General features: G+C 40.2%; 1 protein-coding gene across 1 annotated transcript in view; it reads left to right on the top strand.

Moving 5' to 3' along the window:
- The window catches only part of PIK3C3 (phosphatidylinositol 3-kinase catalytic subunit type 3), a 130,763-nt gene that overhangs the window by 38,978 nt on the left and 66,553 nt on the right, over nucleotides 1–25,232 (top strand). Inside the window, 13 exon segments of the mRNA XM_075186287.1 lie at nucleotides 9,601–9,672; nucleotides 10,359–10,463; nucleotides 11,125–11,217; nucleotides 12,076–12,261; nucleotides 15,169–15,323; nucleotides 15,758–15,848; nucleotides 17,760–17,827; nucleotides 19,087–19,192; nucleotides 19,994–20,110; nucleotides 21,017–21,148; nucleotides 21,900–22,028; nucleotides 24,187–24,256; nucleotides 24,734–24,798. Of these exon segments, the coding sequence (XP_075042388.1) occupies nucleotides 9,601–9,672; nucleotides 10,359–10,463; nucleotides 11,125–11,217; nucleotides 12,076–12,261; nucleotides 15,169–15,323; nucleotides 15,758–15,848; nucleotides 17,760–17,827; nucleotides 19,087–19,192; nucleotides 19,994–20,110; nucleotides 21,017–21,148; nucleotides 21,900–22,028; nucleotides 24,187–24,256; nucleotides 24,734–24,798 (1,389 nt within the window).

Genomic DNA, 25,232 nt, shown 5'->3' with positions numbered 1-25,232 from the left:
AAGACTTACTTAGCATTTCCTGCTATCAGCAAACAGACTTCCTCTAGCAAAGTTACAAACCCAAATAATGACGCTTCCATACAAAACACATCCCAATGTAACACGATAAGTGCATTTCATATTATACATTGGTGCCTGCACCTCTGATTGAAATACATTTCTACAAAAAATTATTTCTACATGATCCAGCCACAAATAAGTTATTTATAAGTCATCGAGTCACAGGCGTGGTTATGCAAATTAGCTGACGGAACAGAAGTAATAGAATGCACAATAATAGGCCCATTGGTATAAGTAATGGGCAGTAGGATGCCTGACTCGGCCATATTTTTGGCATTGGAATCAGCTCTGCTGATCTCTGTGTTCTGACAGGTAGGGACATTTATTTACTTACTGGTAAATCTGTTTTCTTCTATATATCACTGTTAGATGGGAGCTCATTTAGTAAATTGACCTTGCATAGAAGGCTATAGGATAATTTGGCACACATCAATTATTCAGGGGTTGGATCACGCCACTAATAGAGGAGCTACTCTCCATCTGTAGAAATACTCTTCATTTATTTGTTTTATTGCCTCTTCCTCTGTACTTCCTCAGTACACATTCTCTGACTGGCATGATGAGTGGCCCTTATTACAGGATCAATATGACAGAACCGTAGAGATCATCAGAACATCACACACTGGTGCGTATTGGACATCTGACCTCTACGCTCTTAATATCAAAGGGCTTTGTAAACAACGTTTCCTGTGTGTTCTCTGCTTGTGACATCAAGCTGAATATAAATACACAGCAGGTTTGTTATCGATCTGCACAAATACAGATAAACTGACAACAACCAAGTTCTCTTGTTTTACAAAATGACTCTTACTCACATTCTTATTTCCCATCAGGGATTTGAAGATGTTTCTTTGTTGGCATGAGATGCAGTAGTAAAAGTAAACTGGCTGGTTGGCATTTATTTGGGAGATATTAAGTTTCTTTGTGCATAACTAGCAGCAAGAACTCTGGTCCCTTCTGTTCCCTCTTCCCTCCCATCCTCTTTGTCCCGTCTAACTGCAGTAAGACATGGGTGGTGTTATTTCTGATCACACAAGAACAATGGCGGCAGGTCAGATGGATGATTGTAGTTCATACTACCATAGAATGTACAGAAAACACTTTTGTACCTATATATATTTATTTCTCTATAAGTCCATTATAAAGACTTCCAGTGACATCATCACAAGACGCCAAGCTGTACTACACACCCGCTCTCTTTAGCCATACGTTCTTTTCCATAATTATTGGCAGTGAGGTCAAACACATCTCTATATTCCTGTATATTGATTTATTTTGCACATCAGGGTTTATCGATAAGTACACGGACCTATAATAAACAGTGGATCTAACCAAAATCACTGGTTATAATGTAGCCGGGAATCAAGAGGCCCTTAAATTGACTGCTAATAAATGTCTGGGGTCATTTCTCTAATTCTTGGGGTACCTCTCCTCTCCAACCCTGTGACATTTCTGCTGTGTGATATATAGACCCGCTGAATTGCATTTTAAGAGTGGAGCAATGTTTACTTTTTGCTTTTTAAATTTTTTTATTTTTTTTTTATCATTTACTTCAGGAAAATACTAAACTGATATTAAACTGCTCTAATGCGACCAAATTCTCCATAAATCACCCGGTATATCCTCTTGTTGTAGAACACCTTGAATAGATTGTGTGTCCTTTACTATTCTCTCCTCTTAACCAGAGGTGTGCAATCTCTGAGTCACACAATCTGTTCTTGGTACATTGTTAGATATACAATACAGTCTATTGGTAATTGATCTCTTTAGGGGTCCCAGAACAATGGCACTCTCGCACTTCTACTTATTCCCCAACATGAAAGTCCCCGACAAGGGGCATGGCCATGCCATGGCACTAGGCTGTCTTAGAAATCTTCCGTTCCCCCAACATTTCCTCCCACGGGGCAGACATGACCCCAGGTGGGACCGCAGGATAGATCCCTAATATCAGGAGTGTGTAAGTGGGAGGACTTCTCATTGGTCCTCCTGCTCACACCCACCCTCCCCAGCATTACACAGTCTGTTTTTTAGCCAGACTGAGACCTAGCCCCGGGTCCTTGGGGAAATGGCTGCACGGGGTGCGGTTGACTGGTTGGGGGTCAGTAGAGCTAATAAGCTGCAGTTTGGGGTAGTGTTGCTTTTAAGCCTTTTAATTCTTTCCTGGCATATTTAATTTTCTAGCCCATACACCATTTTAATACCCCCCAAATGAGTTTAAATTTAAATGTCTTAGTAAACTAGAATCAATTTTACACGTTTGTATATTTTATAGGTGTAACATTTGTAGCAAGAAATGTTCATTTATAGAGACTGCTGTACTTTGGAAACTACACAATGTATCCAGCCCCAGGTTGGGAATCTGTACGTCAGTATAACATATCTGTGTCCCCACTGTGTCAATATTTGACTAATTTTTCTGGTTTCTAATAACAAGCTCCTGACCCATTTCCTGCGTCTGCAAATAATATAGCGTCTGTCAGTGGGGACGTTTGGCACTTTCAATAACGGTTAAAAGATCACCTGTCCAATCTGTAGAAGTGGATTGCAGCTGTGCCCTTGTCACCTGTCTGCGATGACAAACAGCGCGGCCGGAGATTACTTGTCATTTATGACTAGATAAATGTCTCCTCGCAGCAGCGAACGGGCTTGTTTATCTCAGTGTTCTGTGCCACTATGGGATCCTTATCCGAAAACCCCATTATCTAGAGAGGAAGAAAACAGGCATGATTTCTGCTGTTTGATAATAATGTCATACACACGGAAAAGATCATGGAGAATTTCTTTTCCCGGGCACTGTGAGGAGCTCTGCTAAACAATTCAATTGCACAGACGTGGATCATTTTTAAATTTCATTTAGTATAATTTAGGCTTCATTTACAGAACTATCCCTTATCTGGAAAACCCTGTCCCAATTTTGGGTAATAAATCCCATATCTGTATTTTATTTGGATGGAAGTTCTTATTGTGGAGGAGATTTAGCACGAAATGTTCTTTCGTGTTCTTCGATTTGTACTGGTGCGCCTGGATTTTTGTGTGGGATCTGGAGGAAGATTAGTGGTTTACATTGGCCAATAGAAGGAGTTGGGTGAAACAAGTTTATTCCTTTCTAAATATAGAGTAGGTGCTCACTACCGTTACACTTTTAAGGGAAACTACATTTGTAGGGAACTACACCGAAAATGTAATAACTGAACGAACACACACACACACACACACACACACACACACACACACACACACACACACGTGCCACATGTAATACAGGCAGCTCCTCCTGATTACTGTAAGCCAGAAGATGAGGCTAAACTGAGCAGTATTAGAATAAACATGGATAATAATTATTAATGTAAGGGGTAGTTGTAACATAATAGGAGCTTTGATGTGATGACACCTTTGCAGTGCGCCTCTTCGAGGGTCTGGTGTCGTCTGGGGGAAAATATACGTATGAGAATTTATGGAAACTGTGAAAGTCAGATAAAATGTGCTCCAATCTATAGCTAGAAATTCTGTTCAGCACAGGAACACATGGAGCAGTTTCCTTAAATCCCCATCCTGTTTATAGGAGAATGGTTTTTGTTTTTTGTTTTTTTCTTTACATTTCTATAAATTCTTGGGAAACATCGGTATACAATATTCAGAAATTCAGAATAGAGAATTACATCAAATTAGACGAGTTTTGATAGATCACCAGCTGTCACATTACCTTTTTTAAATAATTTGGGGTTACATATTTTTTTTTTAAAGACTGGAGCAGTGGTATTAGGGGGGGGGGGGGGGGCATTATGTTGCCGTGAGATGTCTAGATACTTCCCCCCCACTGCTTACTAAATCAAGGGTAGGACATGTCTGAGTGGTTTGGATTTTATATTATATCAGCTAGTTCCTGTCTAGGAGGCTCTCGATTCACTACAATACCTCACATTAAAAATGTTTAATGAACTTCCCCTTATTCAGCTAAAAACTGCTTATAAAATCCATGGAACTAATGCAGGTTGTGAGAATTAAACAAATCTATAAATGAAGAGGTTTTATCGTGCAGTTGGTCAGTACTGTAAAACGAGGACAATTTTATAATTGTAACTGTCCCTAGAAGTTAGGGACAGTTGGGACGTATGTGCCTGATGCTCAGTTGGACGTAGTAATGTCTCCCAACACGTCTGTCCCTGGCAGCGGGACAGGGGACGTGACCACGTCACAAAGGGGCATGGTCACAGCTCAGCGGGGCTGGGGTCATGCCCCCAGCGGGCTGCTCTAGCGCTGTCAAGTGTTTGTTTTGGCGTGGCTGAAAAAGAATGGGATTTTACAGAAATGAGTGGACTTTCATTTAAAAGTGGGCATTTTAGGGGCTATAGGCGGGATTTGGGCAAATCAGGGCTGGACTATTTGTGGCCCCATCCGTAGTCTTGGGAATAACTGACCCTGCAAAACTTGCAACCAATCCTGTGTTTTATTCCCATGTTGCTGCAGAGTTACTTTGTCTCTCAATTTCCTTCTAAAAAAAAATATCTTTCTGATACGTAACAGAATGATGTCTTAGTAAGTATACTGTCTGTGGCTTCATGCGATCAGATGTATTCATGTGGTCACAATCTGCTGCAAATGTTGCTTGCTGGGGTCTCGGTACAAATTACATCTTTCATGATGTCTAACTCTCTGGGAACACTCCGAAGTCTTCTGCTAATTGGGAAACGGATCACCCAATCGGCATACAGCTAAATCGGTGCTGCTTATAAATGATAGCGCACAGGTGTTAATGCATTTATTTTTCATGTTACCAATGTGGAATTGTATTCCCATGTCATGCTCAGTTGAAAAGAATAATTGGAAGTCCGTGTGAGCCAGCACAAGCAGCCAGCGAGAGGCCATTCACTGCACGGAGGAATGATATATATTTCAGGCGTTGTCTAAACTAGGCCACTCGTGACTCTGCAGCTTTTGTGGAACTACAACTCCCATCATGTCATGACAAATAGGTGGACAGATTGTTGTGGGATGTATGATACAGCGGCAACACAATGGCCGAACTGCCAGACCATTCACTGGATTCTGTTGAAGATTAATGACCCTCGAGTGTTCGCTGTCTTCAGTAATGTCACATTTCTATCTTTGGGTTGATTGTTACACATTCTGTTTTAATGCCTATCGCCAGTTATTTCCAATAAGCCAACATCTTTCCAATCTCGCATAAATGTATACGTGTGTCTCGCATAAGATTTAAGCTGGGTACACACTACACAGTTTTCATCCAATAATCGGCTAAATCAGCTGACATACGACCGCTTGTTCAAAACTCGGGTCAGTGTGTGCAGTGACACGATGGTCGAAAGTCTGCCCAAATGGACGATTGTCACCTCATTTGGTTGGTCGTACCGTTTAATATTTTCGTTCTAATCTCGTTTCCGCTGTGCAGTGTGTATAAACTTCCGACCGATCCACAACAGTGAGTATGAAATTACAGTCATTGCTCACGACAACATGGCTGTAAAAAGTCGCTAAAAGGACGTCCGCTCTTCCCTTTATCGTCCTAAACAAGGCTAGTGTGTATGCAGTCCATGGACCGAGCGATCGGAACATCGATCACATGTAAAATCGCTCGGCATAAAAAGTTGGTTGAAATTTCTGTAGTGTGTAAATAGCAAGGTCATTCTGTAAACCTTAGCAAATCAGATTTTTGGTCAGATTAATGTAACCTAGTAACCAGTCACTTATACCCAGTAGTATGTGTGTGAATCATTTAGATATTTATATTTGAACTTTGACCCCTCTTCCCCAAATAGCAGAATCTTCCTGCAGATGACATTTCTCTTAGCAGGCGACGGGGGATGTCTAGTTCTCAAACTTTGTGGGGTCCTGGATATTTCTCCCCCTCGCTGTTTTACTAGTTGAGGTGAGGAGGGAGCTTAACTTAAAAAAATTTCCAGAGTGGTTTTGCTTTTTGTAAATCTGTCGCAAAATTAGTAATGGCTCACAAGCAAATTAAAGGACAACTACACTTAAAAATTTGAGTTTTCAAATATGAAGCATGTAGGTCAAGTACAATGTGTTCTTGACCAATTCATGTGCCCACACTAAACACTCTTACAATATTTACCGTCAGATCTGTGCTCTTCATCTGTCATAACCATCTGCTGAAAAGATTGTGACACTAAACTCCACAGAGATCTATGGACACTGCCGTTGTGAATGCGGACACACTGCAGAATTGTAACGACATTGTTCCATCGTTGAACAAGATTTTTAGTCCGGTTTAAAAGTCAAATGAAACAATGCAGTGTGCTTTGGTACGATAATCGTTCATCGTTGATGAGTACACACTAATGCGATATCGGGCTGATTGGTCTGATAATCTGCTGAAAACACTGTAGTGTGTACCCAGCCTTATTCCACACTCACTTCAGATGGCTGAAGTCCCATCTGACCTCTTGCGGACGTTCTGATACCAACCGCTAAAGACTAGAGTACAAAGCCTTGACCTTGCTTAGATGTTACTGGCCCCACCACTTTTTATGAACTCGCCAATCTGTACCCTGTTCAGATTAACAGAACATTGTTACCTTGGAGACTGACTAGCCAATCAGACATGCACTTTCTTTGCGGTGTTACAAAATAGAGAAGCATCACCCTCTTGAACAATCTTCTCTAAAGAACCAAATGCTGCAATTATTAGTTGCGCCTACACATCGGTTATTTCATGTGTATAATTTACCCATGTGATATGTTAAAAGTGTCTTTATTTGCTTTAGCCCTCATGAGCATGTTCTTGGGATGGCTCTCGTTTCGGATTTCTGCTATTCAGAAGCTCACTACTTGCTATATTCAGACAGGACATGAGAATGTCTGACCTAAACTAAATTGCATCCACTTTATCTCCAAGAGCAGCCTAGAAATAGGGCCCCAAATCGCTCAAGCAATGCAACTTCTTGAATATATCTCATAATACAGCTATCTTCAGTAGTCTTCTCGCAAAGCCCGGTATTCAAGTTTAAAAATCAAATTGTTTTGGTTTTAAAGTCTGTGCCCCCAGAGATCCCATTATATCACTGGAATAAAATGTACTTGTAGTGTTCCCTCACTAAGCTGACCTCCGTAACACATGTAAGCCCCTCTGAACCTGCTCTATGTAGGAGACCAATGAGATTGTGGTTTATTCCCCAATCTGTTTTCTTTGTACATCAAAGATTAAAATGCTTGAGAAATGCAGAATAATTTCTACTCTGTTCCTAATGTTTGTCTGGAATCATTCTGGTATCTTGTGGTTTACTGAGTGAAAATGTACTTACCATGGAACGATTTAATGTATTCGTAGAAGTACATTTTTATTTTTATATTCCCTTCTGCTTGGTGTGAAACTGCAAAGCTATATAATCCCTTTTATCATTTTGTGAAATAACCTTCAGCGCCCACATGATGCATGTTTTAAATTCTATTTCCAAGACTTACTGTATGATCAGAATATTCAGTTAGCTGCTTCTTCGTAATCGGTTTATCTAAGTGCTTTTATAACAAGGTAAAGAAGGCAGCAAGGATTGGAAATAAAGCAACACAAGGAAGCCGGGAAGGTGAAGAGGGAATGGGGGATTTTTTAGTACTGGGACTGAGCCCAGTTAGCTGGATCCCAGAAGCCGTTTCCTGTTAACATACTGCAGACAGATTTTTAAAAAAGCTAGGTTATTACCCGGATATATATATATATATATATATATATATATATATATATATATATTGGATATATGTCGCCCGACTAAATCCGATCTGCTAAAGTATTGAAAAACTCTTCTGTTTGGTGCCTCATTCTGGAAGAGCCCTGGAGGCGGAGTCTGAGTGACAGTCTTGCAGTCCTTTAGTTAACATAAAAGTTCATTGTTGGTTTAAAACAGAGGAGCACAATAGTGCATCATGCTGTTTGTAAATAACTGACACATGCTATGAAATTTTAGCTTTTTGCTCCTTATCACTAGCCTTTGGCTGTAATTTGTGGCTGTTTGTGCTAGAGGGGAAAAAGTACAACATTACGCTTTAGATTTTAACAAGACTGAAGTCAGAAGAGGACTGAGCAGTGTGTTTTTTAATTCCATTCTTCAGATGTGAAAACTTAACTGGTCCCTTTTTAAAGGGTCACTGAACTTTAAACATTAATTTTAGGTTAAACCACCCCATTAACAATTCACATTTATCCCTCTGTCTGCGGGACTTCACCATGGTAGCAAAAAGTTACGTGAAAATCGGTGATCGACATTGGGTGGATATATTAGACGGTTTCTAGGCTGTAGTCTCATGATTATTGGCTAAGCCCACAAAATGGTACCACACAGACAACAATTCTATGAATTGAAATATCTTTTCACAATCGTTGATTGAGCGATCTGTACACACAGCTATCTTAAGTCCGATCAACGTGATGGTGATCATGCACAAAAGAGATCAATCCGTTATAATTGTTTACTCTGCCCACATACGTAGCGATACAGTTGTTTGTGAGCAAAATATTAAAACCTGGATTTACACGTCTGTTTAATAAAGATCTTTTGTGTAAGATCTCACCTAATCTGTGAATAATATATTGCAGGTGAGCGCACCTTTAGGCAGATACTTAGAAATAGCATCTGTAAGTACAGCAAGGTGCATGCATTTTAACTAATTCAAATCTACAAATAATTGAAGTTTTATTTTGCAGGATGAATATATAGAAAAGTAAAGTGATGCTAATCTCTAATTAGAACATGGTAAATAATGAAACTTTATGACACGTGGACGGCAGTTGTAGATGGCTGCACTTAAGGTCAGCTCTGTCCCCCCCCACATAATAATCTTGGGCCTGATTCATTAAGGATCTTAACTTGAGAAACTTCTTATTTCAGTCTCCTGGACAAAACCATGTTACAATGCAAGGGGTGCACATTAGTATTCTGTTTTGCACATAAGTTAAATACTGCCTGTTTTTTCCAAAGATATGTGATTATAACTGTTCCCGGATACCTCCAGTACCTGACATTATGCTCCTCAGTATGAATTGTCTTCATAGTTCATATTTTGGGAAATCTGGGTGCAATTTTCCTTTTTGAAGCTCATATTTCTGTATATCTTTATAGACAGTCTTCAAGTGCTATCTTTGTCTACAAGGATCTCACCTAGGCATATGGCTGTTGTCATTTACATTTAGTGGTTCGTTGTGATTACATGGGATACATGATCCAAACAATGGATGTCTGTGATCTGCATATCTTCAGCAGGTCTCCTCAACCTAATTACCTTCTACTGGGCTAATTGTTTCCTTATTAAAAACATTTGGTCAACATTTATCTGAGTTGAAAATCAGGTCCATTTAGGTATCAATGCAATGTTTTATTTGGACCCTGAAATTCAATATTCTATTTCATCATATCAGATTTATACTCTCATCTTGACAACATAGAATACATCTAATTGGTGCCCTTATGACACGCTGTAGATACTTAGTGATGGCACTGAACAAAGACTGTGTTGTTCTGATGGACTCTCTAATGTGACACTAATTACCATTTAAACTGTGATCTCTTGTAGGACGGAGACGAGTTAAGTTCATTTTCAACCAGTGCCGATATCGTGAGAGTTCCCGACCCCCAGATGTCTATGGTGAGTCCCCATTACATTGCAGCACTTACTACGCATTCCCTCTTCTCAGGATCATTCCATATAATACAAACCTGAAGATCATTCTATGTTTCTACAATTTATCGTCAAAGCTGTGCGGTGACTGCAACTGAGAAGTACTGATACAAACTATTGTGTGCTTTTTACAATGGTGATTTTTATTACTGAAATAGTTTAAGTAGACCTGTAGTTAATGTGCCTTCTGTTTTTATCATTCATAACAGCACTGCTTACATATTCTATCGTGTTTCCACTTTTATACCCAGTTTATTGCAATATATTTTTTTCCCAGAAAGGAATTTATTCATCCTAGTACCTATTAATATGGACCTTCATTATGTATGTATGTATGTATGTATGTATGTATGTATGTATGTATGTGTGTGTATATAATCTGTATACCGATTTGACCCACCCCTGCAGATAGTTTCTTGCAGGAACTGATTTTTATTATTGTTATTTGAAACTGTCAGATTCTACATTCTGCTAAGTGAGTGGAACATGTCTTATGACTTTGTCTGCTGCAGTTTGAGTAGTGTGGACTGATTAGAATTTAATGTGACTGCCATATCTTGTAGGAGGGTTTTTGTTGTAAGAAAGGGAGGGCTGGACTATCGGGTATATTTTCTATCTTGTTTATAGATGTGTTTTCATTTTTATTTTTGTAGGAAAATCTGGTGGAGAGCAAACACCACAAACTGGCCAGAAGCCTAAGAAGTGGCCCCTCAGACCATGATCTGAAGCCGAACGCTGCCACGCGGGATCAGCTCAACGTGAGTCGTCATCTTGTAGTGTTATCTTCTGCTGATGTTTATAGCCTTATCATAGAGACCACCAATAGCAGTTTACACAATGCCATGATGTCTAATTATGTGTTCAGCCACAAGAAGAAGATATGTAAAAATGACTTATGTCTGTCTGGGCATTTGTATTTAGTGAGATGTGAGACAGCATCAAGATACTTTAATACATAAAAAAGTTAAGCAATTAGTCATAATGTGATGTCTCTTCAGTCTTCAGTTTGTGAAATATCACTTGTTAATAAAATATAAATGTATCAAGAATGGAATTCTAGTCCTGCACTGAATGCAAACTGATAAATAGTCAGCAGTGGGAATATTCTTACATAAATCCCCCATCTACCTCTATAGAATCTCAGTGCCACTAACACTGGGGTTTTTGAGGCGCCAGGGGCTTTCTAGCGCAGGAATTGCAGAGCCCCCACCAACTGTTTTGATACTTTTTGGGGGGGGGCTTAATGTAAAATAATCCGATTGTGGGGTTCTTTATTACCATGAAAGTTGTGGCGATAGAAAACACAAGTGTCGGCAGTGTCTGGGCCTAAAATGTTTTCAAATAACTACTATTACTCCTATCAAATCTGGATCACTAAGATCTACAAGATTTCAATTCATTCATGTTTTTCATGTACAGATAATTGTCAGTTACCCGCCAACCAAACAGCTGACATCCGAGGAGCAGGACCTGGTATGGAAGTTCAGATACTACCTCACAAACCAAGAGAAGGTCAGTATTATTCACCTGCCTGGCTCGGAGGTGTGTAGTGAAAGTAGCGCCTGATTGGATAGATGAAGGATGGAAACACCCCTGATGTAAATTAGGCTGGGACTTTATGATAATGCAGAGTTGGGAGTTTCTTTAATTTACCCTCAAAGTTGTAAAACCTAATATTTTTCTCTGTGATCTCTAATAGCCAATGTATAGTTAACAGGTAAATGTTTTCAAAGCTCAGTTCGTGGGCAGAAATAAATCAGCAGCCCCTTTTAAAGTAAACAATGGTCACTAAAGTTTTTATAAACTTTTTTTAAGAAGTTTTAAATTTACAAAGCAACATCTCAGCATATTATAGGAGTTACTGTGAATAAGTCTGATACAAACTTCAGGGGCCCCATGTGTAATGCTGAACATCCTGCACTTAAATAGCACCAGTCACATGATGCATAAGTCACATGATTCATTAAGTCACTTGATGCACGACAGTTATTATTCTTTAAAGTGGCGGATAATATATCTGTGCCCGGTGACTGATGTAAGACACAACGCTGGTCATAAGAACGCTTCTTTAATTGCGAGTATCTTCATTGCTATTGCTGAATATGTTGAAAATCAGGGACGACGTTTATTAAGGTCTGTGGAGCTGCTCTATATATTTAATGTCTGTGTGGTGTTTTTACTGGATAGTTGCATAGAACCTTGATGGTTCTTAGTGATTCACACTTTTGTTTCTCTTTTATTCATTAAAGTCAAGTAGATGTAACATCAATGTCTACTGTATTATTTGTTGTATTTCTGTGCTTTATGTTTAGATTGTTTGTTTTGTTCGATGTTTTTGTGATTTAACAATGACCTTTTTGTTCTTTTCAGGCACTAACAAAGTTTCTAAAATGTGTCAACTGGGATTTACCTCAGGAAGCCAAACAAGCTCTGGAGCTTCTGGGAAAGTGGAAACCGATGGACGTGGAAGACTCTTTAGAGCTCCTCTCCTCTCATTTCACGAACCCAACGGTGCGGCGTTACGCGGTCGCTAGGCTACAGCAGGCGGATGATGAAGTACGTCTTGGTTGGGGTTCTACCAATACAGCTTTATATCATGTTTACGGCACGTTTTTCGTGGGTTACAGGATAATTTTCATTTCTTCATCAGAGAAATTGACAATTGTAAATTGGGCAAAGAAGGACGTCAAATATCGGGCATAGTGTTATTTTTTAATATACATTAAAGATATATAGAGTAATACAGATATCCAATCTGCTGATCCGAGCTGCCACTACTTTATCTATTTCTAAATGAGAAGTTGTCCCCTTACTATAAAGAGAACCTGCCCATTTGTAGCCAATTCCTCGGTTATATAGGACCTCATAGGAGCAAATCTAGCTAGATGGTGCAATGTTCTTCCTTGGTCAAACCATGTTGCTCTTCCGGAGAGGACATTTCACATGAATGCTGGAATCCATTAGATGTTGTTAGGACTCTGTGCTGTGAAGGGTTAAGGTGGAAGCTATTAGATAAATATTAGGTCTCTGTACTGTGAACGGTTAAGGTGGAAGCTATTAGATGTTAGGACTATGTGTCGGGAAAGGGTTAAGGTGGAAGCTATTGGATAAATATTAGGACTCTGTGCTGTGAACAGTTAAGGCGGAAGCTATTAGACGGATGTTGTGGCGGCCGTATGATCTCCTTCTCTGTACTTGTCAAACGTTGACCTCATTTTATAATCTGATAGAAATTTCATTACTTGTTTGAAGAACAATATCGATTCACTGCGCATGGGTCAGGCCTCTCATTTCTCCAGCTACCAAGTGACCAGTAAGATTCAATTTATTTCCAAGCTTTGCTTTAACCTTTGACTGTGAAACACCGGCTGAAGAATAGATTTTCTCAGACAGTGCAGAGGCCTTTTTTTTTTGTCAAACTTTGGGAGAAAATAAGTAGGTAAAAGCATTTTAATGAGATTGCAGGGCACTGATGTCATTCTGGTAAAGAAAGAAAAACGAGTGAGGTGTTTCAATCATGTCGTTTACTGTTTTCCAGTGAACTGAAACCGAGAGTCTTTGTCACACAGTTTTGTGTAGTTAAACACTTCCAAAAATGTTACACAAGCAGTGCCCAGGAGAAATGTGATTGGGTGACTGGCCCCAGTTTGATTGGCTCACACCACTGCTCTGTGCTGTTTGGGGATAATGCTCCTTTCACTATCTAACTCTCAGGGGTAAATGTATCAAGCTGAGAGTTTTCCGGCGGGTTTCAAAAGTGGAGATGTTGCCTATAGCAACCAGTCAGATTATAGCTATCATTTTGTAGAATGCACTAAATAAATGATAGCTAGAATCTGATTGGTTTTTCAAACCCGCCAAAAAAAACTCTCGGCTTCATACATTTATCCATCAGTCTCTGAGTTTCTTCATTCCCCTCCTCCCATCATGACTCGCTGGTCAACTGAAATATTCTGTGCTGCTGTGGTTATTCTGAAGTAGAGGAGGGCAATGGAGGAGAAAAAGCCACTGAAGAAGAACACTTGAGAAACAGACTAATAAAAGTGTTAACAGAGATGAACACATTTTTAATTGGACATAAACAGACATTATTGTGCCTGTACATGTGTGTTTAGATGCGTGTAGTGTGTGTTTGTTCTTCTGTGTGTTACCAGAGTCTGTGTCTTGAAATATGAAACTTTTATTCACATTAAACTGGTGTGAGTGTCTTTGTATGCACGCCATGTGATCTGCATTGATTTATAACATGCATCGGCTAGGATAGATCTCACACTATTAGTGTCTCCTTTTTATGGATTTTCTCTGCATATATTTAGCATAAGAATTCCTCTTTCTCTTCAAGGACGATTCACTGCTCGATGGCTGCACATATGTCATAACTTTAAACGTTTCCTCTCTCTTCTATTCAAGTACCCATTTCTCAAACACTCTGCTGAAACACTAGTCGCGTTGGTTGGTGGATGGTAATAAAAGAGGCAGCTGCCTTCTCATACACCCAGTGAAATGGCTTTTCCTAATAACACCACTTAAAGATAGCTAGACTCTGGTTGCTATGGGCAACACTTCCCCTTTTATTTCTATAAGGTTTGATAAATCTGCCCTCACACTTTATTGTAGTATGTCTGATATGTTTTTTTTTTGTGTAATGAAATGTTAGAGGAACCCAGACTTTAGTCTAGTTTGTTTGGTTATAGCAAGAGATATGTTTTGAGTCTCGAAATAGTACGTGAGTGTTAGGTTTCATAAATATAAATGTCCGTTCTACACCTGCTTCCCTCACAAACCTTGTCTTGTAAAAGTACATCTAAATCCAAAAATTGCATTTAAGCATGTATGGAGCAATGTGGCAAATTAACTTATCTGCAGATTTGGCACAAAGTGAAGTTTAATGAAGATATTTCTTCTCCAACACAAACTACATCTTGTTATTGATTGAAAAGATGCTGCAGTCATAAATCTCAAATAAAACTTCCGTTCAAACTTGCAATAATGTCTCTGGTCATTCCATTTACTTCCAGCACTCTGTTACCTAGAAGACTGCAATGCAGTAAAACTTATTAAGGTGTCTGTGAATGGCCCTTCCTCTTTACACATTGATGCAACACTGTTGATGATGATGATGATAATATAGGTAGCGCCAGTATGCTCCATAGTGCTTTGCAGCATACAGAACATAAACATCTGCACATAATCAACATTTTCATATACTGTATTGAAGCTATTCCAGACAGCCCCCAGTGAGGGACAAATAGTTCTTAATGCTTCCAGGAGAATCTTACAGCGCTAGACTTGAGATGTACCGTAATCCTTCAATGAAAATTGTATTCTAAAGTAGCTAAATGTGAAGCTTTTAAAATGTTGTTTCTCTCGCACAGAAAGCTTCAGATCCATTAGAGGCAGCAATCAGAAACATGAAGTGTTTTAAGAACCTTTCCATACTGAATTGTATTTGTATTCCTGCAGGATTTGTTGATGTACTTGTTGCAGTTAGTGCAAGCTCTGAAGTATGAAAACTTTGATGATATAAAGAGCGGATTAGAGCCGACGAAGAGGGACAGCCAGGGCCCCATGTTGGAGAGCATGATCACCTCTGGAATGAACCCTGGCGATGTGGACAGGTACAGTGCACCCGAGCGCACGGCTCCATTTCTGTCTAGTTACAGAAACAGACTCTGGTAGCAAAGTTTCAGTAAATCGAACAGTAAAGCATTACACAGCATTTTTATAGCAGTATCCGAACTTTGTTGCGGTTAGCGATTCAGTAGGTGGGGAAAAAAAAAAAAGAATAGAACTTTGGATTGGAAATTAGTGAAGATTTAAAAAAAAACACTTATGGAACAGACACAATAACAATCAACTCCCAGCATAGTAATGCTTTCAAGATGGGAATTTGAGATAATTATTGAGAGCTGCTTATTTTGTAAATACATGATTGTGTTTGGAAGTACATTATGTTAAAATCTCATCTGTTTGTATGTGATTCTTTCAGAGTAAATGAACACTGGATACATTGTTTCAGTTCCAACAGTCTTACTTTTCTTTTATATCACAGTTCACAGATCATATCAAGTAACATCCCTCGATCGTCATCTCCGGGACCGTCCGCTAAGGCCAAGGATGGTCTGGAAGCCGAGAACCTTGAGGTGAGCTGCGGATATATCACAGACCAGTCCTTTCATGTGCTCAATAATTAACATCAATGTGCCCTTTTATAGAAGTTGCTCTGGTATCCAGCAGTGTTCTCCAGGCACAGAGCAGGACTGCAGTGAGGATGAATAACTGCTTCTCTGTGGGGGTCCGGGTGAAAGTACCTGTTAATAAGTTGTTGAGAAAGTTACATTTTTCTCATATTGTTTCGGTGACACAAATCCCATATGTTGGTCTCCACCCTTTTTCCATTCACCCTTTTATCTCCCTATCATGTCATTGATTTATATTTACAGCTTTATATGGGAATGACACCTGGTCGAAATTTAGGGGCAGATTTATCAAACTTAAAAAGGAAATGTGGAAGTGTTGCCCATGGCAACCAATCATATCCTAGCTATCATTTATCTAGTGCATTCTATAAATTGATAGCTAGAATTTGATTGGTTGCCATGGGCTTCGATAAATCTGCCTCTCAGCATCGGCCAGAGGGGCCCATTCAGTTCTCTGCGATATTTAGCAGCGCATATTTTCATACACTACAGTACCCAGCCGAACGGACTCCTCTGCACACCCCTGTGATGTTCGAGGCAAAATTCACTGTTACATTGCCGTGGAGTGCCCCCGCGACCGATTCGGAAGCACTTCGCCAAGAACAGATGTGCCCCTAAATCTTCCCTAGTAACTCATACTAGTGAGGGGGACCCATCTCTGCATGTTCACAGCAGATCCGCTCTGAAGCTCTTCCCATGTAAAAGAAAACTGGGATTCTGTTCCCAGCTGGGTCTCACTACGGCTTCAGAGCGCTGTGCTCTTCTAGTTTGAATAGCGAAACTGTATAAAACGACTAAATTGCACCAGCTTTGACTGCGAAGTGAACATTTTATAAGCGATGTAAAAGCTCCCTCAGATTTTGCTCAGCACTAATGTTGCTGAAGAGAGGTTAATGTACTTTGTCACAAGATGGAACACGTTCCTTTAGTATATTCTCAGCTATTTATTTAGCACCATAAATTCTGTAGCGCTGTACAGAGAACTCGTTTACATCAGTTCCTGCCCCATTGAAGCTTACTGTCTAAATTCCCTAACATACACATCAATTTGATAGCAGCCAATTAACTTTCTAGTATGTTTTTTGGAATGTGGGAGGAAACCCACGCAAACACATTGAGAGCATACAAACTCCTCACATGGTCAGGAATTGAACTCATTAAAGTAGGTCTCAACAAGTCCTGTGCCTCTGGTTGCCATGGCAACCAAGAACCCGATTCTGGTGAGCCTGAGCACAATATCCAATACAAACCACTCAGAGAGCAGTGCTTAGTGTAATACAACCAGATGAATGGTAGAGGCAGATGCCACCGCGATCTACATCAAGCAACATGAATTCTCACCATAGGTTATACAGAGTTTCCAGGAACTTGACATCGGCTTATTACAGGAACCCACAGCAACGTCTGCGTAAAAGTTCAAATCAATAACATTCTGAAAAGACAGAAGTCCTAACATGAAGAATTCTTCCAAATCTGTGCTTGTTTCCATTGTAAACACGTTATTAAGTGCAACAATAACAAGAGTACAAATAATGAATCACACTCCAGCTTATGTAAATGCTTAAATACATTTCTAAACAACCTACTAAGGAACATAAATTGGATAGGTAGAGGTGTGTGTAATAAAGTCAATACTGTTGGAGTGCTGTATTATGTTGGCCTGTTGTGCTTGGCAGTTGGGAGGTTAATAAGTCACGTAGTATAACTGCACTGAATGCTTGTTTTATTATTGGTTACTGGAAATAAATCTATAAAATGAGAAGTGCAGAACTTGTGATCGCACCACTGTGAGGGCAGATAATGGCGTCCGATGTGGTGCAATCAATGTATCACATTTTATTCTTTGTTTTCCAGCAAGATCTCTGCACCTTCCTCATCTCAAGAGCCTGCAAGAACTCCACCCTGGCCAACTACCTATACTGGTGTGTACACATTTACACGTTACATTTACTGGTGGCGGCACACTTGTGCGCTCCCTGTGCCGGCGTGGCAGCACCCTTGTGCGCTCCCTGTGCCGGCGTGGCAGCACACTAATAAATTACTAAATTTGAATATTTTTTGATTTTTCAATCTACTACTAGCTTGATTTTATTTTTTAAAATGGTTCTTTTACGTGAGACAAGTGACTATTTCAGCATAAAGAGCAACATTGATTGTGCCGGGTATCTTATAAAAGTTCCCATATCTTGTAGCTCCGCCCCCCTTAAAGTCACATGTAAATTTCCAGCGTAGTGCGTCGTCTTGTACAGAATAACATGCGGTAATCATCCTGCATGAGAGCTGATCATTGTCCTCTCCCTCTATTCATGCATCATCTGACAGATCAGCAACTGAATGTATTAGATAGGAGCACTCACAGATTTGCATGTTCAACATTCATTTACGGAAAACAACTCTGTTGCATACCAATATTGCAAAACTTGTCAAATAGTCAACATAACATGTTGTATATTTAATACAGATTTTCCAGGTATTGCAAAAATGTTACAAATTTTGCTCCCTCATTGCCTTTATTGAAAAAACAAAAAAACTTTAATAAATTGAGTATTTAAGAACAGAAGCTCCCAAATTGCACAAACATTTTCCTCCTGTACAGGTTGCTGTTGACATTAGCTGCGTGTTCACTATCCAAAATGTAAATCATACAGAAAGTTTAATTTCCCTATTTACTGGGTAAAAGCTGATTTAACACATGTACACCAACTGAAATGGAAAAATATAGATTTATATCCTTGTGGTATACGGTATTAAATGTCAGTATATCCAACATACACACCTCCATTGCAGGAACTATCACTTCTGAACACACCATCTACATGGCAGCCTTGGAAGTCCGTACATGACACAAGCTGTGCTGAGATTGTATTGGGGCCCGGTTAGTGTAAGGTGGGCTTAACAAGTTCAATTCTTTATCACTGCAGAAGTGAACATGGTTAGGGGGACTTCATAGGAATCTGCATTATAATTGCAGACTGTCGCCCTGATTGAGGCTCAGCATTGTAGGGTATGGGATCTTCTGCCTTCACTATATGGACAATTGTAAGAGAGAACTGATTCGGGAGATGCTTATTTGTCTTCACTCACTTGAGTGAAACTTTAGAAGTCTCCCTAAATGTATGGAACTTCCTCATCAAGGATTTGCAAGATGGATAGAGCATTATGTTTTTCATTATTCCCACAGGTATGTTATAGTTGAATGTGAAGACCAGGACACCCAGCAGAGAGGTCCAAAGACCCATGAGATGTACATGAACGTCATGAGGCGGTTTAGTCAGGCGCTATTAAAGGTAATGTATCTGATGCGGTCTCAATTATATTGACCACACTGGCGTTTATGGAAGCGTGCAGCACTAAACACACTTATGACTCTCCCAGTGCGGGTAGAAGCTGCATAACTTTTATAGTTGTAGCCACTGAGAAGAACAGACGACTGCAGATCAAGAAAATTGATGTCTAACTGACCATAGCATATGTACTAAATGCATGACCTGGTGAAATGTGTACTTTAGGGTTAGAGATTCCACAGGTACTACAATTAAGTTAAGTTTTAATTGACTTAAATTCATGAAGGAGAGTTCGGCTTATTTTGCTAACTAATTATACAATCTTTTTAGCACATTATTTTTCTTAAAAATTTTTGGGTGATAGGTTTGCAGTTGCTGATCTCAAGAATACACGATGAGGGTCATAATTGTAATGTTAACATTTATCAGTGTGTTTTGCTTTAAGTCACCAATTACCACAATATAACCGAAGATGTCACACTTTTAAAACCCTGTGATGTCATACTGCTAGTTGGAGGAGCTTATATATTGCAGTGATGGGGACAGACGGGCACCTATAACATTGCAGATGACACTGTGGGGACCCGGGTACAGAAGACATCCTGCTTTGGAACAAATAACACCAATGTAATCCAGCCAGGACAATGTTTTACAGCTGTTGAATCTAAGCTGACATCCAGGGAGAAGCTGCTAATAACCAATGATATATTGCGTTACTTGTGTCTCGTGCTTAGAGTGTGCATAGTGCCCGGCACGTGATCCTGCACTGAGCAGCTCATCTCTCCTTTCCATCCCCTCCTATAGGGCGATAAGTCTGTCCGAGTGATGCGCTCACTGCTGGCAACGCAGCAAACGTTCGTAGACAGACTGGTTCATTTGATGAAAGCCGTGCAGCGTGAAAGTGGGAACCGCAAAAAGAAGGTGAGCCTGCCCAGCCCCCCCCCCCCCCCCCACCCCCTGTCCATCCAGCATTCTCCTCATGTCATTGCCTCTATGTGCAGTCTCCTGTGTCACGTGTTGCTCCATGTAACTTGGTGACATACACAGATCATACATCCTGCTCTGTAGGTTGTCATCTATATGTCCAGCACACTACTGAGCCCCAGATATATCGTTGTCATACTCTGTACATTACATCCGTTCCTCAAATCAGTAATACACAGGAAACATATCAGGAAAACGGGTCCAGTCATTGGGTATATGATCGTTGCTGTCATAGCTGCATGGTTAATGTTGTGACATTACTTTGGGCAACGATGGAAAGATTAATTATCTACTTCAAGAGTGACGAATTTTCACCCACTTTCCGATCAGACCAATTTTCTCATTTTTACTCTCTGGCTCTGGGATTAATGTTATTTCTTAGACAAGCAAATATAGTTTGTTTTTCTCATGACCGGTAAAGATTTCTTATCAGGGCAAATAGGACGGACTGATGGAACTTGTGATGTTTCGAAATGCGATGTGTGTTAGTTTGGGTCCCGTCTCACCCCTGCCCATCCCCCATCCACCTTCATTTAGGAAATAAGAAATCCATGTGGCTCTTGCCTACCAATAGTGATGGTGGTTCTGTTTACCAGAATTAATAACGTTGCGGCCTGTCTGAACCAGTGACTTATTGGGTCTCAGTGTTAGATGATGGTGGAATTCCGCAGGGTTCATTATAGTTGAGGAAGGGACTCTTCTTACCTGTAGTCCCGTTGAGTCTGCAGTAGCACTAAATTATTGACCCAACTGAATAAGAAACACAATGGTCCAGGTAGATATTTGTGTAAGTTCCGTTTTGTATTAGATAATAGTAATCACACAACATCCTGCCGTTCACAGAACGAGAGGCTACAGGCCTTGTTGGGGGACAACGAGAAGATGAACCTCTCTGAGATTGAGCCCATTCCTCTACCACTAGAGCCCCAAGTGAAGATCAGAGGGATCATCCCAGAGAAAGCCACACTCTTCAAGGTAAAGATGTCATTTTCAAATGACATTGTTATCAGTAATGAGATTTATTTTATGCTTGTATGTTCTGTGCACATTTGTATCCTTGTTTTGTGCTTCTATATTTCCTGTGAAGTTTCTATAATTTCCACCTTGTTTCCCTTTTGAGTACCACGTTCAGTAAATCCTCTGTAGGTCTCTATTCCCATTACATGGTGTTACTACCCGCAGACAGGTTTTTGTCCTCTAGTCTCTATATTTTTCCAAGATTATTTACAGAGCAACAAAGAGCATAATCGGCCAGATAAAGCATTGTCAAACCGAATCACACATGCACCTCTGGGGGGGGGGGGGAATAGTGTGGAGTCATATCACACTTGGGTAGTACAGACAATGGGCCAAAGCTTGTCATGTCTTGTCGAACGGTTTTGCTGATTTGGACTAAGAGTGACGCCCAGAGCATTTTCAGCTGTATTTAAACCGTTATCCACTGATGCAGTGATCATCCATGTATGATCAGCTGACCGCTGAGGTGGCCCCATGGGAATTCTGATTGGCTAGATCTGTCCACATGAATGGTTTTCGGTGGTCAGGCCAAATGTTGAATGATGATGCGTACGACCAGCACTGTTCATAGCGGTCTGTTTCTCTGTACGTTATGTTGACATGGGGTGTTGGTGTAAGCCTCCAGGAAGCACAATTCCCAATAGTAGGACAGACTGTAGATACAGCCTATGCCGTACCTCCATGTTATTGTCATGTTTCACATCGCCAGAGCGCCCTGATGCCGGCCAAGTTGTACTTCAAAACTGAAGATGGAGGGAAATACCCAGTAATATTCAAAAACGGAGATGACTTGCGCCAGGACCAGCTGATCCTTCAGATCATTTCCCTAATGGACAAGGTATGGACAGGAACATTTGTTGTGTGTTATGTAATCATCGGATGTGGTCATTTATTTACAAATAATGATGTGCATTAATCTTCAGGTATGCACCTATTTACCACCTTGTACGTTCTTGGGGGGCACTTCTGGTTCCTCCTTTTGGGGAGGGTCCCTGTATACACACTTTCCAAAGCGATCTGCAGGATTGTGATCCTGGATGGAAGTGGTTCTGCTACTGTCACTTTTGGACCACTCCTTAAATTATGTTCCAAAGGATAAAAATGGTGGTAATTAAAGAAAAGATGCTGTAATTAATTAGTGTCTTAATTAAGGACATTGCGACTGTCTGCACTACTTTGTCATATTTGTACTTTGTAATGTTTCAGTGGTAGATTAGCATCTATAAATATTTTTTTGTGTAAAAATAAGATAATTTTTGGGGTATTTGCCATCACCCATTAAATTAATAAAGCCACCCAAAATGAACACTCTTGAACATACGTTAAATATCTCCTCCAGCAACACAGAATCAGGCCGTAGTAAGACAATTCCTTGTCGTAGCCTTTGTGACATGCGCTTACGTGAATAAATTGGCATAAATCGCGCACAAGGTGCCTGATGTCATTTGCGTTGTTGGAAATATTTGACCTTTGTTATGTCATCATACATCATCATCACCATTTATTTATATAGCGCCACTGATTCCGCAGCGCTGTACAGAGAACTCATTCACATCTGTCCCTGTCCCAATGGAGCCTACAGTCTAAATTTCCTAATATAGACACAGACTCATACAGACAGACAGACAGACAGACAGAGGGAGACAGACAGGTAGAGACTAGGGTCAATTTTGATAGCAGCCAATTAACCTACTAGTATGTTTTTGGAGTGTGGGAGGAAACCGGAGTACCCGGAGGAAACCCACGCAAACACAGGGAGAACATACAAACTCCACACAGATAAGGCCATGGTCAGGAATTGAACTCATGACCCCAGTGCTGTGAGGCAGAAGTGCTAACCACTAGGCCACTGTGCTGCCCCATGATACACGTAAACAATCGCACCAAGGGGCATTTATGACCATGTAGCATAAAGCTCAACTGTTGTCTCCCTAATTATTGCTTTTGTCTGATGGTTGCTGATGCGACCCACAAATTTATTTCTGCTGTCGCAGAGCTATCGCCTACACGCGGCACAAAAAAATCTGTTTATATTTACATTTGCTGTGAACAAATAAACACCAGGAAGATTGAGGTTACTGGTCTGTTAGCGCCATTAACAGATTTGTTTTTAATGATGATACTACATCAAAAGACGGACAATCAATTTGCTAATTTCAATTACTGACTTGCTGCCTACACAACCCTGCTGTCCGTCCGTGCTCTATGATGCCTGTTAACCATTGCAGAATAACAAAGCATCACATTTATGACCAATTACAACATTTACTATAAAATGACTGGTCTAAAATTCCAGATAAAATATTCATGAGAATTCCGCATGCTCATTTACCAGGAACGATTTACATTAGTCTGTGCCTCCTGCCTCCGTGTGGTCACTGGTTCATATTAGCTGCATTTTCATTTCATATCTGTCAGCCCAATAAACATACGCCTCCAAATTATGCAGGTGACTGTGCAGTTTAAAGCAGCAATCCCACATAGAAGATGTATTTCTCTTTAAATAGCAAGTTAAGTACCTTTTTTAAGCATGCCTCTACTTTTTCTTAGCTATTATCCTAATCATTATCTCCTTTTTTAAAATCTCTCTGGCTGGCAAAAAAAAATAAAAATGACTGCCAGACACAGACCGTTTGCTACGCAGACACGGGCTCACAGCTCTCAGTATGTCATGTGATGGCAGAGAGAGGAGAAGGGTGATGTCACAGTGGTGACGGATCTCAGAGGGGCATTCCAAAGCGCCTCTGCCTCACTACATCGTGCCATGTGACTCTGGTTGCCATGGTAGTCCAAAATCATAAATGGGTAACAGCAAATGGGAAAAGGGTAAATACCAACATAGCCTGCTACAGTAGATGTTAAAAAAATCAGATGTGCTTTTTTGATTTTCACAGGATTGTTGCATTATCTTCTTATTGTATAGTGTGTTACATCACCAATCACATCTTTCGATCATCGTACAGTGATATAAATTAACACAGCTCTTTATATTACAGCTGTTACGAAAGGAAAACCTTGATCTGAAGTTAACGCCGTACAAAGTTCTGGCGACGAGCACGAAACATGGTAAATAATGTAAAGTTTCTCTGCTGTGCATCCACCCTGGTTACTTAGGGCGATTAACTCCTCAGTAAGTCTCGGTAATTGGCAGCTTCTCATGCCAAGAGGACGATTAATCTTCAACATTTCATACGTGCTGGCCCGTTTCTCTATGGCATGTGCGATTGTAGAGCTGCTTCAAAAGACAATTTAACTGTTCCTTTGTTGGGCTAAGAACAGTATTTTACTTTAGTGTTTTCATTATGGGAATCTCAGCAAAATCAGTCTCTCAACTCCGGCAAATTGGACGAAAACCGCTCCGAATAAACATTTGTTCTCTGGCTTCATTAGGCAGCAGCTCTCTGCTAAAACACTTCTTATACAGCAGATGGAGGGAAATAACAGGATATTTAGTGACTGAGGTGCACCAGGTTTCTGTATAAACAGAGCTGGAAATATCAGCATTTTGTATATATTTACCAGAACGTACAATTTTCCTTGCAGGATTCATGCAGTTCATTCAGTCTGTTCCTGTTGCTGAAGTTCTGGCCACAGAAGGGAGTATACAGGTAAGTAATTTAATTCAGCGTGTCCCAGTGAACGGTCAGGACAGGGACCTGTGTCCTGGAATCTGGCACAGTTTTCTTATCCTATACCTCAAATTCTTTACTTAATAACCTAATGAATGTAGCACAAATGGCAACCAATGAGGTATTACAATCTGTCAGAGCTGGAAAAAGCCAGGAAGTCAAAGTTTTGTGTCTTAAGATTTCCTATTGATGCTTAACTTTTTTATAGCAGTTTCTCTATAGAAGTCAATGGGTGCACATATTCATCTTTTTAAATTTAATTTTCCAAACCACGCCGCAGTAGTACATATTGATGTGTGTCCCTTCCATGCTAATGTCCCTGTTTGCCCAAGAACAGGAGGCTCCCAGGACTTGCTGTGATTGGAGACCTCTGCAGAAATTCTGCTACAAGAGGTTTCTGACGCTGGGGCTGA

Source organism: Mixophyes fleayi, chromosome 1 (genome assembly GCF_038048845.1).
Source record: "Mixophyes fleayi isolate aMixFle1 chromosome 1, aMixFle1.hap1, whole genome shotgun sequence".
Lineage (NCBI taxonomy): Eukaryota > Metazoa > Chordata > Amphibia > Anura > Limnodynastidae > Mixophyes > Mixophyes fleayi.
The sequence above is the reverse complement of the archived record's forward strand: the minus strand, read 5'-3'. Positions and strand labels throughout refer to the sequence as shown.